This window comes from Eschscholzia californica, unplaced genomic scaffold (assembly GCF_041429995.1).
Source record: "Eschscholzia californica isolate CP2 unplaced genomic scaffold, dmEscCali1.0.p SCAF_2, whole genome shotgun sequence".
Taxonomy (NCBI): domain Eukaryota; kingdom Viridiplantae; phylum Streptophyta; class Magnoliopsida; order Ranunculales; family Papaveraceae; genus Eschscholzia; species Eschscholzia californica.
The window spans coordinates 52,712,729-52,731,570 of record NW_028238309.1 but is presented as its reverse complement, the minus strand read 5'-3'; the positions used below and the strand labels follow the sequence as shown (position 1 = coordinate 52,731,570).

Sequence of the window (18,842 nt, the reverse complement as noted above, 5' to 3'; positions counted from 1 at the left end):
ACATCTTCAGGGAGTACATTTTCACAACAACTAATAACATGAAACTTCTCTTCCACAAAAAAAAATTACATGAAACTTGAGTATCTCGAGAACATAAATGAAAACCATATTAATACAAAACAATTTTAGTGGCTTATACATCAAAACAACTATTGTTACAATAAAGTTACAACAATATGTAATATGATTCTATTTCATGCATAAAAAAATATATTCTATTTATGTAAGCACAATATTTTCTCTTTTAATTTTTCTTTTATTTAAGAAAAATATGTTGAAAATAAACGGAACCCTCCAAATAAAGTTTATTATGAAACTGTTGTAATTTGTAAATTTGTTGTATCAATAAAATTACTGCAAGAGAATATACTGCACCTATATGTCACTGGAGATGTTTCAAACAAAAAAAATGTCACTGGAGATCTAATTATCCTTGTGGTCCTGTCAGGTTTGTCCTCCATTGGGTTAGCTCCCATTGTCATACCACTCCTTTTATGATGATGTCCTACTATTCCCCTCTCCCTCTTTATCTACCATAAAAAGAAGTCATTAGTAAGTCCTCTCTCTCACCCTCTTTCTAGCTCTCTGTATCCCTCAATATCTACTCCCTTATCTCTATCTCATAATACACATTCTATTCCTTCATACCTTAAAGAAACATTGAACTGCACACTTCATTTATATCCCCTTTCATTTCTCTAGTAACTCAAAAATCTCCATGGACAAGACTAGTGAAAGTCATGATTTCATGAATGTTGATTCTTTTTCTCAACTACCCTTCATACGTTCCGCCCCGTCCGTTAAACCTCCGGAGAAGAGCATTCGTCTTTTTGGTATTGAATTTGGAACTAAAGCCCAAACCAACAGCACAAGCAACACCACAATCATCACTACTACAGATCAAGACTGTCAAGAGTCATCGTCTGGTGGTAGTGGTGGTGGTACTAATGTGAGCCAACATGTCAAAGATAGCGAAAACAACAACAGCAACAACATAGATAGTAGTAGAAAATTCGAGTGTCATTACTGTTGCCGTAACTTCCCAACTTCTCAAGCTTTAGGTGGTCATCAAAATGCACATAAACGCGAACGTAAACACGCTAAACGTTCCCACCTACAGTTCACCACCACGTCTCAGAACGCCATCACCGCCAATTCTGACGTCCGCCACCACCACCACCTCTACGGTCTTCTTAATTACAGCAGGATTCCTACCTCACAGATATCTACACCTTACCCTTCTTGGAATTGTGTCTCCACCACGGCGTCTACCCCCACCACCACCACCACCAACAACAACAACAACAACAGGTATAATGGGTTTTGTGAAAATAATAGAAGTTCATTTGGTTTATGGAAAACCCCAGATGTTCATCAAAACAATTATCAGAGTTTTAACGGAGAGATCCGTCGGAGTCAGGTAATTAATCCGTTGCCGTTATCCTCAGGTCACCATCATCTTAGTTATCATAAAGATTTGAAATCTATGCAGATGATCCAGGGTTCTGATTTATTGAACAGACATGTATATGAATCAAAGGCTAATGTACAAGATCATGTGAGTTTGGATCTTCGCTTGTAATTCATTTTCATTGATAATAATTTCTATGCACACCCACCTTCATAATTTATTGAAGTTTAGTTTATTTGTTTAGTTTTAGTTTGAATTTTGACCTAAACAAATGATTTCAATCACATTAATTGCATATACCACAACCACCATAGCTGCCATTACAACTGCCACTGTCATCGTCACCGCCACCACCACCAGAATAAGACATTGTTATTCGGCCGAAATCAAGTAGAAAAAAATAGAAGTGAGGTTAAAAGAAAATGACGAAAATGGAATTAAAAAAATGGGATATTATTATTATTTATAGGAAAATGATAAAGTTACAAAAGATTTTGACAAAAAAAGGTTCCCAGCTGATGTGGCGGGTGTGGTTTCAAACTTTGACCAAATCTAGGCCGTTGAGAGATGAAAATCACAACCGCCACATCAGCTGGGAACTTTTTTTTGTCAAAATCTTTTGTGATTCAAGCATCTCTCTTATTTATAAGGAGATTTAGTGATGATGAGATAGTGATGGTAAAGGAGGAAGCATCCAATAATGGCAACACTAGGTAGTATGCATCTGCAGTCAAATTTGTCTTAGATAATCTCTCAAATTTTTTACCTTTATACAAGAAGATTACGTCATTTTAATACAAAAAAATTCTTCCATTTATTTTCTTGCTCTTTCTGAAAAATGCAAGGTTAGAAGGAACCTCTAGATAATAGCCGCATATCGTTACAGAATGTAGGAGTTCCTTGGTTGGACTTTTGGAGTGGTCACCAAGTTTTTTTTTTTTTTTTTTTTGTTGAGGGGAGTGGTCACCAAGTTGATTTCCACTTTTTAGGTTTCCGGAGACACAAACATTATATTACTTTTCTTAAAAACACAATGTGAATGTCGATAGACAAGTAAAAGAACTAGCATCCATATAAAAATTGAAAGATATATTAGACAAAGCTCAAACTTTGAAGCGTTCTTTCAAGCTCACTAAATCGAAGTAATTCTTAGTTATGTTTTGAAGTGAAGTAGGGTTTGTAATTATTTTGCAAGAATATAATGGGAAATTTTGTGGAAGAGTCAAATTTTAAATCTTTGTAGAACGAGCCTAAATCTCAACTAAACTAGTCGCCTGAAGTCCTGTGAATCGAACCTAGGACCTCTAGGGTTTTGGAGTACATGCACTATCAACTGAACTATAAATTGCAGGCCAGTGTCTAAATAATTGGAACATATAGAGGTCACAGCGACCACGATCAATATGGGTTCTCGGAAACCCTATAGGCGCCTCTTAATATGTTTCTTTTCCTTTCCATCCATTTTTGAATCAAGGTGTTCTGTCTCTTGAGAAATTTTAGACGCCTTCCATTGAAGGTAAAACTCGATGACTTTGATCGCGGCCAACCACCACCCTCATGGTTCCTTGACTGGTTGGCACTCCGTCTGCATGGTCGAACCCTAAATTTCATTTCGAACCACCATTAGATCATTACACATAAATGGAGCATTGGAGCTCATATCTCTGTGATGATTTCAAGTTTCATTTTCTAAAGGAAAACTATAGACTAAAATCAACCTTTAAAGTATCTCCTATCAAAATGCTAGAGAGTAAAACCATTTGTACAAACTTAGAAACAAAAATGTATGTACAATCAATCTCATATACTGCAAGTAGAAAGAACAATAAATTCACAATACTAATCAACAACTTTTTCTAGATTTCACCACAACTCATTATAACTTTCACCATTACAATTTCTTGTTTTCTTCTATGCCTTCTTCGACTTCTTTCTCACTGGCTCTATTACTTCTTCTCCTTGTTCTTCCTTGACGTAAGTACGTGAATTAAGTGAAACTAGGCTTTCTACGTAAACAATTGTATCCAAACATCCTAATATACCACCCACTTTTGCTATGCTTGTAATACTCTCTTCCTTTTGATTGTATGTAACTAAAGAATTGCACTTGCTCTTCCCTTCTCCAAAATCCGCCTCAAATACGATATCACCATTTTTATGAATATACAATGGCCTTGTGAAGTCAATCGATTCAAAACATCTTGGTTGAGAAACAGTTAACAATTTACTCCAAGATTCGCTCACTGTGTAATCCTTCAACACCCAAATAGCAACATTATTGATCTCATAAGAACTGCAACACACAGAAAGATGACCTCCCAAAACACCCAAACTTGTCTCCCCTGTGGTGTCATCATCAAAACAATTATAAGGCAGTGGAAGTTCATAGAATCTCTCTTCTCGAAGATCGAAAGAAACTATAACTCCTGAATTTTCCGAAATCCAATGAAGAGCTCCATTAACAAATACCCCAATGTTATCAAAAAAACTATATGGAATGGGTTGAATGTTTTTCCATGTATTTGATCTTAATGTATAGACTTGAACTTCGTACAATCTAGTACAAGTAGTAGTAGTATTCACAATTCTTACCAACTTATAATCCTTTTCTCCGTCATCATAACCAAAACCATATACCTCTGCTTTCGAAAGGCTAATTTGTGGTGGAGACAGTATTACCTTGTATTCCTTTGTTGCTGGATTCCAAATACATAGAAAATTTGGCAACCCTTTTATACAAATCAAACCTTGACAAGAACCAATAATATCAACAGAGAGATGATCACGCTTCATTGGGTAATTGATCTCATGAGCATCAACATAAGATGATAATGATATTGCATTATGATTTAGTGAGTAGAGTTGTCTAGCACTAAACATGAGATGAAAGTCTTGATTTCGTTTAGCAAAGTCATGGTGTTTTTGAATAAAAGTCGGATCATCAAACAACTTACTCCATGATTTGCGTACGCATCTGGACCGTACGATGTATTTTACCGGCAACCGTAAAAGAATATGGGTCATGATATCATCTCCCAAGATCTCTGCCATAGGTAACCTCTTCTTGCTTTTCTTAATCTTCTTCTTCATCTTCTGCAATTTAAGATATCAATTTAGGTTTAAAAATAAAACCACAACAGTATATATATATATATATATAGGTTTTACCTTTGATCCGAGTTGAATTTAGAAGTAAAATCTTAAAAAAGGGTAGATTCCATACTAATGTCAAACACTTATCCACAAATGGAAGATTAATAAGAAGTTTCTAATTAAAACCAACGCGTTACACTAGTAGTTGGTCATACTCTAGTCGAACGATTTTATTGTGTTCTAACATGATAATCGGTATGTACACAAAAGACTGGTAAGTGTTGGTTTTAGTGATGAAGCCTAAATGAAGACTTGCAGTGAGTGAATACCATAAAAGTTCACCAAAATTTCTTATATTAACTAGGGATTTCTCTCACTCACAGAAGGTTAACCCAAAACTCTAAGATCAAAACTGACCAAAGACTACCATATTGACAAAGATCACTTGACCAACTCAAAATTTAAAGAAAGAATAACAATCAAGCAGCAGGAATTATTACTTAAATTCAATATCTAATTGTTGAAATGATAAGTAAAATTTCACTATAAGCTTCGGATTACAAGTAATATTGGATGTTCTTTCGTAGTATAACATCATACGAGACAAATTTACAAGCAAATAAAACCCTAAAAAAAGGATGGAGATATGATGTATACCTTCCTTATGAACTAGCATTCCCCATTTAGAGAGAGAGAGAGAATGGCCTAAAAGGCAACATAGTTGAAGAAGAAGGAAATCATAGGGTTAAGAATGGGCTTCCAAATGTTAGGGCATATTCTCATTTTCCTTGTCTATAAGGAGGTCCGAATTCTAATATCTATGTACAACTATCATCTAATGGCAGCTAGGCTGCACATTTGTGAAGACTTATAAAACCCTAAGGTACCAAAGCAAGCAACAATACTATCAAAATATCAACCTAATGGCAGGCTAGAGGATATGATAGCCTACAACAGGGTGTAACTTTAATGTATGAAACAAACCCACATTTTAATGGGCATGTGTTCATAAATGCATTGACATTCTTTAGAAGAAAACAAAATTACTTGAAACACACACAAAGAAAAGGATTTAGAAACAAATTGTAAGAGCAAATTCCATCTTAACAACAACAACAACAACAACAACAACAACGCACATAGTAGTAGAAAATTCGAGTGTCATTACTGTTGCCGTAACTTCCCAACATCTCAAGCTTTAGGTGGTCATCAAAATGCACATAAACGCGAACGTCAACACGCTAAACGTTCCCACCTAGAGTTCACCACCACGTCTCAGAATGCCATCACTGGGAATTCCGACGTCCGCCACCACCACCACCTCTACGGTCTTCTTAATTACAGCGGGGTTCCTACCTCACAGATATCTCCATCTTACCCTTCTTGGAATTGTGTCTCCACCACGGCGGCTACCCCCACCACCACCACCACCACCAACAACAATAGGTATAACGGGTTTTGTGAAAATAATAGAAGTTCATTTGGTTTATGGAAAACCCCAGATGTTCATCAAAACAATTATCAGAGTTTTAACGGAGAGATCCGTCGGAGTCAGGTAATTAACCCGTTGCCGTTATCCTCAGGTCACCATCATCTTAGTTATCATAAAGATTTGAAATCTATGCAGATGATCCAGGGTTCTGATTTATTGAACAGACATGTATATGAATCAAAGGCTAATGTACAAGATCACGTGAGTTTGGATCTTCGCTTGTAATTCATTTTCATTGATAATAATTTCTATGCACACCCACCTTCATAATTTATTGAAGTTTAGTTTATTTGTTTAGTTTTAGTTTGAATTTTGACCTAAACAAATGACATTTAATTTCTTTTGATTTTATGTTAAAAAATTAAGTATAATTTGTTAAGAAAATATTAAATGAACAAATAATTTCAATGACATTAATTGCATATACCACAACCACCATAGCTGCCATTACAACTGCCACTGTCATCGTTACCGCCACCACCACCATAATAAGACGTTGTTATTCGGCCGAAATCAAGTAGAAAAAAAATAGAAGTGAGGTTAAAAGAAAATTACTAAAATTACGAGAATGGAATAAAAAATGGGATGTTATTATTTATAAGGAGATTTAGTGATGATGAGATAGTGATGGTAAAGGAGGAAGCATCCAATAATGGCAACACTAGGTAGTATGCATCTGCAGTCAAATTTATCTTAGATAATCTCTCAAATTTTTTACCTTTATACAAGAAGATTACGTCATTTTAATAAAAAAAAATTCTTCCATTTATTTTCTTGCTCTTTCTGAAAAATGCAAGGTTAGAAGGAACCTCTAGATAATAGCTGCAGATCGTTACAGAATGTAGGAGTTCCTTGGTTGGACTTTTGGAGTGGTCACCAAGTTGATTTTCACTTTTTAGGTTTCCGGAGACACAAATATTATATTACTTTTCTTAAAAACACAATGTGAATGTCAGATAGACAAGTAAAAGAACTACCATCCATATAAAAATTGAAAGATATATTAGACAAAGCTCAAACTTTGAAGCGTTCGTTCAAGCTCACTAAATCGAAGTAATTCTTAGTTATGTTTTTAAGTGAAGTAGGGTTTGTAAGTATTTTGCAAGAATATAATGGGAAATTTTGTGGAAGAGTCAAATTTTAAATCTTTGTAGAACGAGCCTAAATCTCAACTAAACTAGTCGCCTGAAGTCCTGTGAATCGAACCTAGGACCTCTAGGGTTTTGGAGTACATGCACTATCAAGTATAAATTGCAGGCCAGTGTCTAAATAATTGGAACATATAGAGGTCACAGCGACCACGATCAATATGGGTTCTCGGAAACCCTATAGGCGCCTCTTAATATGTTTCTTTTCCTTTCCATCCATTTTTGAATCAAGGTGTTCTGTCTCTTGAGAAATTTTAGACGCCTTCCATTGAAGGTAAAACTCGATGACTTTGATCGCGGCCAACCACCACCCTCACGGTTCCTTGACTGGTTGGCACTCCGTCTGCATGGTTGAACCCTAAATTTCATTTCGAACCACCATTAGATCATTACACATAAATGGAGCATTGGAGCTCATATCTCTGTGATGATTTCAAGTTTCATTTTCTATAGGAAAACTATAGACTAAAATCAACCTTTAAAGTATCTCCTATCAAAATGCTAGAGAGTAAAACCATTTGTACAAACTTACAAACAAAAATGTATGTACAATCAATCTCATATACTGCAAGTAGAAAGAACAATAAATTCACAATACTAATCAACAACTTTTTCTAGATTTCACCACAACTCATTATAACTTTCACCATTACAATTTCTTGTTTTCTTCTTTGCCTTCTTCGACTTCTTTCTCACTGGCTCTATTACTTCTTCTCCTTGTTCTTCCTTGACGTAAGTACGTGAATTAAGTGAAACTAGGCTTTCTACGTAAACAATTGTATCCAAACATCCTAATATACCACCCACTTTTGCTATGCTTGTAATACTCTCTTCCTTTTGATTGTATGTAACTAAAGAATTGCACTTGCTCTTCCCTTCTCCAAAATCCGCCTCAAATACGATATCACCATTTTTATGAATATACAATGGCCTTGTGAAGTCAATCGATTCAAAACATCTTGGTTGAGAAACAGTTAACAATTTACTCCAAAATTCGCTCACTTTGTAATCCTTCAACACCCAAATAGCAACATTATTGATCTCATAAGAACTGCAACACACACAAAGATGACCTCCCAAAACACCCAAACTTGTCTCCCAAAAAAAATATTTGTGAAACTAAAATATTACGAAAAAAAAGAAACTTGTGAAACTAAAATCTATTCATCTTCGTGTTAGTTAATAATATATACTCATAGTTCTCGATTACATTTCCCCAAAAGATGTTAAACACGTGTGAAACTAAAATCTTACGAAACTCAAAAAAGTAAAACTAAATAATAATCATAGGATCATCAAAACTTTCTATCGGACCCGTACCAACCAAATCCTTATAACCACCAAATTCTGCTTCAAATAACTTGTACCAAGCCCAGTAATGTTCGTTTTTAACTTTTTCGTAGAAAGTAAATGGTGGGACAAAAGGCAGAGCTAAAAAATTCTTCAAAGTGACCCAAAGATAATGATCATTTTTATGATGAGCAAGAACGATCGTTTCACATTTGTTGTAATTCGATGGCCCAGTCAAAGTCGGCAAAAATGTGAAATTCATGTTGATTGATAATATCACCACCGGACGTGCAAAAGTCTCTGCTACAACAAATCCACATAATGGCATACAAAACCAATTTTTTTGGGAAGCAATATCATCCGTGCACATGATAACGTCTTTTAGTTGGGAAATGATATCATCATGCCACATTAACTTGTAAAAAGCTTCATTCGCGACAATGTGATCATACATCTTACGTCGAATTTCTTTACCCAATGTTTGACGTCCTTCAGTAATTGCTTTACTTACAACATGAAAGCCACAATGCCCGTCCCCCGGGACATTCTCTATATTGTAGATAAATGGTTGCATGTGATTAGGGACTGATTTCAAAAATTCAGAATCTATCATTGGAGGATATATCATTCTCGACTGGCATCTTTGTGGAATGAGTTTACGTCTTTCAAAATCCTCTCTCTTGTTTTTTATCTTCAGATCAAGTTCTTCTTCATTCATTTGGCTAAAGTGGGTAATCCTATTTGATCCTTTTATATCAGACATAATCTCGGCATACCCTTTTCTTTGCACAACATCATCATCATCTTTTTCTATTTTTATCTTCACTTCTTCTCCCTTTTGCATATCCACCGTTTCTTTTTTGGTTTTATCCTTTGCAATCTTTTTATCTAATCTCTCCTTTAATGCTTTTTCTTTTTCTAATTTCTTCTCTAATTTCTCTGTTAACGCTTTCTGTTTTTGTAAAATCTCAAAGCTAGATGGATTCCTTTTAGTCGACCTATCATTCTGACTTTGCTTTTTTGAAGGCCGACCTTTTCCAAGAATCGGTTGTTGAGGTTCTCTCATGTTTGTCGTTTTAGGAGCACCGACTAACCGTAGGTCAATTCTCATTTGCTCCTTCTCTGGTTGTGAGGCTTTCCACCACCTTTCTCTGACAATCATATGTTCAGGTAGGTCATCATAGTTTGTTTGCTGGACCTCAATCAAGACGTCGTATGACAATTGTCTCCAATATCTATCGATTGCATCAAGTGGTATAGGAACATTACTAGCAAGTTGCTTCATCAACTCATGTTTACAGAGTAAACCATGCGTACGCCTAAGTATACAAAGGCAAACATTCTCACCATCATAATCAGCTCGATTCAACTCTTTCAACATCATATCCATCGCACGGTGTGCAACCACGTTCCTTAATTTGTCGAAAAGCTTAATTTGATGGGCATGCAACACCTTTCTCAAATTATTCTCAAATGAGCCCGTGAGGCCAATAAACTGAACATCTAAGCACTTATGAGCAGCTTCCCAACATGAAACAAAATTTCCTAACGAATTATTCAAGAAACACTTGAGCCTCCCGTGTTCTCCCTCAGCTCTACTTGTTGATGTGGTGCCGTAATGTCGTATCTGGTTTGTCCAAAAATTGACAAATCTCTCTTTGTAGAGTGACAACCATGTATCTTGACAATAACTTACTAACTCTATGGAGAATTTTCTCCATTTCTCAAAGAGTTTATTAACCCGAGTCTTGTATAGTTCCTCGGTATCTGCCCACGTGACAAGCTGCCATTCATTGAAAAACTCATCAACCATTTTATCTTTCTCAAGTTTCTTCTCTTTTGCATCCATCTTCTTATCCTTATTTACAATCTCTAAGTATTTTTCAGCCTTGGCCCGGACATTCTTGTTTATATGCCATATACAAAGCATATTTTTCGCATCCGGAAATATGATCTCAATTGCATTCATCAATGCGAGTTCCCTGTCAGTAATGAATACAGTAGGAGAGTCACCAACACTATATAACTCTCGCAAACATTCCATAACCCAAGTATAATGTTCCGTCTTTTCGTTGCTTATAAATGCGTTTGCCACTACGAAGGTCTTCCTAGTCGAAGTAGCTGAGACTACCTGGAGCAAAGGGTGTTTGAACTTGTTGGTTTTATAAGTGCAATCAATGACAACAAACTGAGGGAAACACAACGCAAGCTGAACACTCCTAGGGTGTGCAAAAAACAAGTCCTTTACCTCTTCGGAATTTTCATAGCATCTATGCTTGACTACATAGTGGTAATCCATGCACAACTTCATAAACTGTTGCATTGCTGACCTACCTTCACTTTCCTCACACTTTAACTTTCGTTGAGCATTGTACACAGTCCTCATTGTAGAAAAGTTAGGCCTATCTTTCTTCATTTGTTTTATATGCAACAATATATCTTTAGGGCGTGATCCACTTTTAGTTAATGCAGTAACTAATTCTAGCTCATCTATTTTAAACCTAGCTGCATATGGATGACCTGTGAGGCTCTTCTCCAACGGGTGGTTGTGGTGTCCATCGAGTAATTCAACAATCCACTTGTCGTGAGGTACGCTATATTTTACCTTCATACCAAATGGGCAATCACATTTAGAAGAACCCGTACGCCTCCTTTTACTTGGTTCCGTATTAGAAACCCAATTTTTTCCTTTGTGGCTACCAAAAACACCGCTTCGACTACAACGAAACAAGGTATACGATCCCTTTCCTTCATTGTTTACTGACCTCACTCCTTTTTTCACAATAACAAATCGAGCTTCTAAAGTAGTTTCGGTACACCAAACTATTGCGTCATTCCTCGAATCAAACAACTGCGACATATAAAAAAATACATTATGTGTTTCACAAGAATGAATCGATAACATCGGTAATAACGTTAACAAGGTGTACCACAAATTACATACCATGCCTTTTGGAAATAAATGTGATACATCGACAAACACTGGAATAGGTGCTGCATCTCCGGACATTGAAGAAGCATTTGAATCAAGTTTAAAAGACTGACAAAAGAATGAAACGGAAATAAGTACATACAAAAACTAAAGGAAGTTAAAAGTGCACTGAACCATTTCGTGGAATGAAAACCCACGAAACAGTTCGTGTACACGAAATGGTTCGTGGTCCTGTAACCCACGAAACCACGAAACTTCTCACGAACCAGCTGGGGGTTTAAGGAGCTGGGGTTTAAGGGTTAAAAAAAAATCGTAAAAAAATCATTACCTCTTCAATGTCATCTAAACCCAACCATGATTCTTGGTCTTCTTGATTGATGTTATCATTAGCTATACTTCCATCACCATTATCGATTTTGTTAGGGTTTTTCTCCATATTTTAGGGTTTTAGATAGGGTAACTAATCTGAGATTTTTGAAGAAAAATAAAGTTGTTTAATGGTTCAAAGATGAAGATGAATAGTAGTTATTAATAAAAGATGACGAAAAATCATGGAGATGAAGAACTTGAAGAACATTAATGGAGGTTTAATGGGGAAGTTTTAAAACACAACTTGCCTTTTTGTTTGATCCCTAGGAAGATTTTGTAGGATTTGTTTGTTTATTGAAGTCCATCCAAAATTTGTATTTTTTTTAAAGTCCCTAAATTTATTTCCCTATAACAACTTACAAAAGAAATAGGTCAACTCAAAATTGACCAATTTTTGACCAAGTCTTCACACCCCGGAAACTATTTAGCTTTCCCCAAAGCGCTGGCCTAAATCATTCGATTACTAATCAATCATTGTAACGAATCACCACAATTGTGGTTAATAAAGTATGTAGCCATTCTGGCTTTCTCCGAGGATGTAGGTCGTGAATGTCCGACTGAACCTCGTTAAATATGGTGTTCTTTATTTATGTTCATCTATCTCCAATCATCACATTTTCGTGAATTTCTACAGATCCAACGCGAAGTATAAGTGAAGTTTAAAGGATAGCATTGATGTTCATGTGACCAATTCAATAAGTTGCTCAGACAGTCACTTAATCGACCCTAACCGAACCGAGCCACTGATGAAACTGGTTCTTGGTTTGACTTCATTAGTAAATTAATTAATACACTTCCATTTCGAATTAACGGAGATAGACTAAGAAAGACAACAATTCAATATCTTTCGTATTTTTAACCAATAGTATCCGTTATTCAGAACAAATGATTCGTAGTCAAAGTGCACTATCAATATAAAATTGGAAAGAAGAATTATAGTCTTTATGTGTTTTTTGATTGATTAATTATAAATCAGTAGACTTTTTGATTCAAACAATCAGAATGTCATTGATGTGAAAATCAGTAAACTAAAAGAAAAAAAGAAACATCGAAGGATTAGAAAAAAAATGTTTTAGTCGATTTAATTAATAGATTTAACAGGATGCTCTTGTAACTAGATTCTAGACATAGGGGAGTGCTTTCGAATCTATACCCTAGACATACTAGAATGCCAACATAGTAAAAATGCCTACATATGCCTTAGATTCCATGTTCTTAATTACATCTTCTGAATGAAGGCTTATATTTCATACACACGTGGAACTCTTAGGCCATGTTTGGCGCGCGGGAATGGAATGTCATTTCCGGGAATCACATTCCCGTAATGCGATTCCCGGGAATCAGATTATTTTGGTTTAATGTTTGGTTCAACCAGGAATAGGAATTCCATTCCCGATGGATTCCTAACTTGTTGTTTGGTTTGTGTAGGAATAGGAATGTAAATTTTACGAAAGTCCTGTTATATCCTTTTACTCAAACTACATAAATTATAGGTCAACTTTGTTATATATATTTTAAATAGTATTGTCTATTCAAATTTATAGATATGAAATAATAACGCAATACACTAATTTAAGTTGTATTTAAAGATTTATTTAAAATAAATAAGGTCTCGACTAATTTTTTTAAACGTTATGAAATCGATTTTTAACGAACAAAGAGCAAGAGAGAAGAAAAAAAAACTAGAGATATGGAGAGAGAGTTACGTTTGAGCGAGAGAGGGGGTGGGAGAGAGAGAGTGTGTTGGTATGGTGGTAGTTGAAATCCTAGATTTTTGAATTTTTTTAGTAAAAATATTATGAGAATTCTAATATTTTATCAAGGATTATTTTGTCCAAAAATATTAAATGAAATCATTCCCGGGAATGGGAATCACAAACCCACCCCCTCCCTGGGTTTGCTATTACCCCATTTCGGGGGAATCCCATTCCTCCGGGAATAGGATTCTCCCTACATTCCCGCGAGCCAAACAATAGTCGGGAATGTGATTCCCAGGAATCACATTCCATTCCCACGCGATTCCCGCGTGCCAAACATGGCCTTAATATATTATAAGAGGATAGACTTAATGGAATGCGAAAATGGAGTGGTATTGGGCCTTATTTAAAGGTTTCGAGTGAGTATATAGCAAATACGTGCACCTCTTAGCTTTTGGAAGGACTATTGGTGGTTGTGGGGAGTAATTTGGTGATTTTCGGGCATAAAAAAGATAGGTTGCGCTATGATGCGTTGGATCTTAGGCAAATCACAGAATAAACGCAATTCGTTATGTCCTGACGAGCAGAAGAGTCATAAGATCGCACGCTTCGGGACCTTCTAGAAGGTTGTTCGAAGCGCGAATGCATGTCGTCCAATTTCTTGCTTCGAGCGACACTCTATCAGACCAATTTACCAATTACTTGATTTCTCTTTGCCCCCATATTAACTATTCCACTTTTCCATTCAGTCCCCAAGTTCACGGAACTTGGTTAACTTTAACTATTTTTCATCCAAACTAAAAGTTGAATATCTCATTCATCCGGTTTGGAATTGAGTGATTATTTGCTCTAAACTTCAGAGCTCCACGAACGTATTGACGAGTAACGCTTTTGACTTGACGAGTGAACAAATCTTAAATTAACTATGATTCCAATAATCCCCCAAATAAATGAATTGAATGAATATTTGGGTTTTCTAAACTATACTGACAATAATAGAGTTCATATGCGGAACTTTGATGCATCGTAAGAAGGTGGACTTTTGACTTTGAACATTTCCTATGAGTTTCTATAAGGTCTACACCATCGGCAGTGAACTATAAGTCTTGAACTGAGTTCTGGTTTGTAAACCAATGTAGCTATTACACAGGTAATGCTAATCCCTTACTTAGGTTCTCGATTGTGTTCATTTTGACTCTGAACAATTGCAGTTTCGTGTGTGCTCTAGAGCAATCGGCCAATACGACATTCTCACAGTACAGACACTAATTCACACACATATAGATTATGCATAATAAGGTATCATTTTATACCTCATGTTAGCATCAAGTTTTTGTTGATGTTAGAATCGATCTAACAAAACTATCAGATTTTGTACACATTACATACTTTGGATTGATTACTTATTTATCTTCTTGTATGATAAGTCTTACTGGAATTCAAAATAAACCATCTATATATCTATTTATCTATTTGGACTGATTATCATCTATTTATAGCATCTCCAATGCAAAATTCAAAACAAAATCTTAATTGATCCTCTTTGTCAAGTCTAATTGAGATTCTCATTACTAAGTGGCAAAAATAGAGATCCTCATTTCTTGTATGTCTCCAATGCAAAACTCAAAATTTGTTTTTATTTATTTATGTGGAATGATTAATTTTGTAAAGAAACAATTAATTATTTCGGAAATATATGAAAACTTGATTTCTATTGGTTCAAATAAAAGAACGGATGAGTTGGACAATCAGAGATATCTCATCTCTATTTGACCCTTGACACTTCATCTTTGAGATCTTAGTTAAGTTTTGCATTGGAGAGGATTTTTATAAAAAAATCCTACGGTACTGTGACGCCCCAAGCCTTAGTAGTTGCCACTATTGTCACCGCTTTAACCACCTCACACAGGTACAAGGTTTTGTTCTTGGCGAAGGCACTACAAACCCACCTAAAAGGCCTCGGTGTATGGGTGACGACATACGATTTGCCCGACCATCAGAGTACGCAACGACATCGTGGACCCCCACAACAATATTGTCTTCACTTTAGCCACCACCTACCGTGGTATGAGGTTTTGTTCCTACTGGAGGCCTCGGTACTTACTAAGCTTGAGCGTACACCTATAGCCCAGTCTCTGGACACTCTTGCGAGCAATGAGAGACTATTACAATCCCTCACCCTTAGCGAAGAGCCGTCCTCGGCTTTGATACCGCTTTGTAACACCCCAAGCCTTAGCAGTTGCCGATATTGTCCCCTCTTTAACCACCTCACACAGATACAAGGTTTTGTTTTTGGCGAAGGCACCACAAGTCCACCCAAAGGACTTCGGTATGGGCGACGACACACGAATAGCCCGACCATCAGAGTATGCAGCGGTCGTGGAACCCCACAACGATTTTGTCTTCACTTTAGCCACCACCCACCGTGGTATGAGGTTTTTTCCCCATATGAGGCCTCGGTACTTAATAAGCTTGAGCGTACACCTATAGCCCAGTTTCTGGGCAGTCTTGCGACCAATGTGAGACTATTACACTCACGTTCTCTAATTTTTAAGATTGAGTTTTGCTTTGGAGATGCTCTTTATCTATTTGTCCACATTGGAGAACATGGTGAAGTTATGATGGATCCTTGGGAAGAAAACTTTCCTAAGGAGCTAGGGACGATCTTGCTCAAAGACAGGGGTGAGCCTTACCTTTGTTCATGGAAAATCAAGTAGAAATTAAGTTGTTTTGTAAGTATTCAAGTCATGATTTTTTCTTCATAATGAATAGATAACCAACAAACTTTTCTCATGTTTCATTGTATTTCTAATCTTCTTTTTGTAATTCCTCCACAATGAATAGAGAAATGAAAAAAGGCTGAAAATTAGGAAGAAATTCATGCTCTAATTCCCCAAAGTCCATCTAATTAGTGTTTTTTCCCACATTCACTGATATTGGCTGAAATTTAGAAGAAATTTAGAGTTTATATGTTGCATTGAAGATGCTCTAACAAATCTTATATTCACCAAGTATGAAACCCATAAGGAAATTACAAACATATCAGTAAAGGAAAGACTCAGCTGAAACAGATTTCTAAAAATCAATAATGGAAAACATAAATATTGTACTCAACAATAGCATCACGAGTTATAGAGTTCACTTTGTAAGTCTGGGCCTGGACATATCCCCTTGCAAATCGAAAAAGCCCACTTCCACCAATAATCGACATCTCCCTCACCTTTGAAAACACCGCGTTTTTCCCCATAATACTAATCGTACTTCCATTATATTTTCCTACCATGAAAACAAAATTCATGTTCATAAGTAATCCCACATCATTTATGGATGAAATGGCGTAGAATCCTTGGGCCCGTCCGACTTGTTTCGAGCTTAAACTTGGACCTTCCGTCAAAGGATCATCGATCATAACCAGAGCACCAAACCCGGTTGCCGATTTATTCGTAGATGGAGCTTCGGCTACTTGAATCGCAGTTGGATTTGGACCACTAACAATATCATGCCAATAGACACGAAAATGACTAAGTTTTTCTTTTCTAAGTCCTATTTTTATGGGATCTAAAACTCTTCCAAAACTATTGGGTTTAGCATTTACCATTTTATGGGAGATGAGGATGAAGGTGAATAGAATAATTAGAGTGGATATTAGTGTAGATTTGGAGTGAATGATTTCAGCCATTGAAAGTACTAGGAGGAAAGAAAATGGAAAGGTAGAGTTGAGAATTGAGATCTAAATTATAATAAGAGTTTTAAAGAGATGTGGGAAGTTAGGGCTCTTACAAGGTTAAGAGATAGGGAAAAGTAGGTGGGCAGATGAATGAGTGGAAAAATATATAATTCATTTTAGGTTCTTTTGGTTGTCAAAGTCTGTCAAATATATAATTCATCCATAAGACATGTAAACTAGAATACTCTTAAAAATAGGTCACTAGTCAAGTTCTTTTGATTCAACTCTTTGTCTTTCCAAAACTCAATAGAGTCCAAGCTAAAAACTTGACTTGAATCACAAGTTAATAATCCAATCATTGTTGTCAATAGTTCAAATTCTTGCAAAATATACATGGGTATTATTATTAAATACTCTAAATTGAGAAAAATCCAAGATCAAATCAAATATGAGAGAATCAAAATAAAATGGCATAAGTTCATACGGGAGAAGAAATACCAACAAAACAAATATAATGAAGTGAAAGAGTAAAATGCGGGTTAGGTCGATTCTTTTTTATTTTTTATGTTGAAAAAGATGGCTTGATGGGGTAGTAATAATGTTTGTGTCCATAAAATTGCAAGGAGAAATAGTGAAGTCATCATTCATCTCGGTGTTGCGGTGGGTGGAGAGAGTTGGTGAGGTTTAAAAAGGGAGATTGAAGTTTTAGGAGGGAGATTGAATTTTTTTTTTTTTTTTTGGTTGAAAGAGATTGAAATTTCTTTGACTCATCTATCCCAACTAGTTCTTTTTTATGCTAGACTTTTAAGTGGCCGATAAATGTAAATTAAACCTAAATGTTTCTTTACTTGGTCTCTTAATTGGAGTTTGACATTAAAAAAAAAACTAACGCGACATCTTCCTGATTATATATTCTTATTGGTTATTTGTTAAAAATACATATTTTGTCATTCATAAATTGAGTGATAATTGTTGAGGACTTACTATATATATTGGGGTTTTGGGGAATAAAGAAAAATCTCTAGAGAATAAAGACTTAGTCAACCATGATTGACTTAGAGGGGCACATTTATTTTTTTACCCAAAAATAACTGACTTTTTTCTTGCCCCCTAATCTTCATCTTCCTCAAACCTCACCTACTACAAATTTCGGCCACCAATAATTTCGGTCACCCCAGCTGCCATCTTCATCTCTCACCTTCTTGCTTCTTTCTCTTCTCTCTCCCTTATTCTTCTCTTGTCCTCCTTTTTTTTTTGTTATAACCCACCCGTTACTCATGCACAGTTTCTCGGTATCTTCTCGTGCAAATAGTATCGTTGATTTTCTCCCTCTTTTGCTTCCCTTTTCAAAATGGAACTTCAGGATTTCTTTGAATCTCCTTTCACGAGAGTTGTTATTTAATGAGCCAATTAGTTTGTTAGAAAAACCCAACCAAGAAATAAAGATAAAAAAAATATTACTCTAGTTGATGCTTAAGAGAGAGAGGGAGGTAGAGACAGAATGAAAAAATGGTGCATTTGAGAACTCTAGTTCTGGGTGAATTGACATGAAGTTTTGGTATGAACATCGGAACACCAATCTGGTGAGAAACCCCTTCACCTCCATTAACGGATGAGATGAAGGGAGTTCCCCTTCATCATCTTCTTCAACTCAGATTTGAGTTGAAGGAATAGGCTTTAGAAAGAGGAAGGGGAAAAAAGGAAGACGAGAGAAGAAGAAGGGAGAGAGAGAGAGAGAGAGAG

General features: G+C 36.0%; 3 protein-coding genes and 1 pseudogene across 3 annotated transcripts; 2 read left to right on the top strand and 2 right to left on the bottom strand.

Moving 5' to 3' along the window:
• The first annotated feature begins 575 nt into the window (after nt 1-575).
• Nucleotides 576-1,627, top strand: LOC147558942 (zinc finger protein GIS2-like). Its single transcript, XM_086660694.1, has one exon. It carries the CDS (start codon nt 719-721, stop codon nt 1,580-1,582), a length of 864 nt encoding a protein of 287 aa, XP_086516820.1. The 5' UTR covers nt 576-718; the 3' UTR covers nt 1,583-1,627.
• Nucleotides 1,628-3,152: 1,525 nt separating this feature from the next.
• Nucleotides 3,153-5,397, bottom strand: LOC147558941 (F-box protein CPR1-like). The gene is made up of 2 exons (XM_086660693.1): nt 5,162-5,397; nt 3,153-4,504 (listed from the first exon to the last, which is right to left on the bottom strand). The coding sequence occupies exon 2, from the start codon at nt 4,499-4,501 to the stop codon at nt 3,323-3,325; it is 1,179 nt and encodes a 392-aa protein (XP_086516819.1). The 5' UTR covers nt 4,502-4,504; nt 5,162-5,397; the 3' UTR covers nt 3,153-3,322.
• Nucleotides 4,750-6,250, top strand: LOC147558940 (zinc finger protein GIS2-like). Its single transcript, XM_086659128.1, has 2 exons — nt 4,750-4,759; nt 5,569-6,250. The coding sequence occupies exons 1-2, from the start codon at nt 4,750-4,752 to the stop codon at nt 6,219-6,221; spliced, it is 663 nt and encodes a 220-aa protein (XP_086515254.1). The 3' UTR covers nt 6,222-6,250.
• A 10,166-nt stretch (nt 6,251-16,416) lies between these two features.
• LOC147558939 (dirigent protein 22 pseudogene) lies at nt 16,417-17,269 on the bottom strand (annotated as a pseudogene).
• Nucleotides 17,270-18,842: the final 1,573 nt, after the last annotated feature.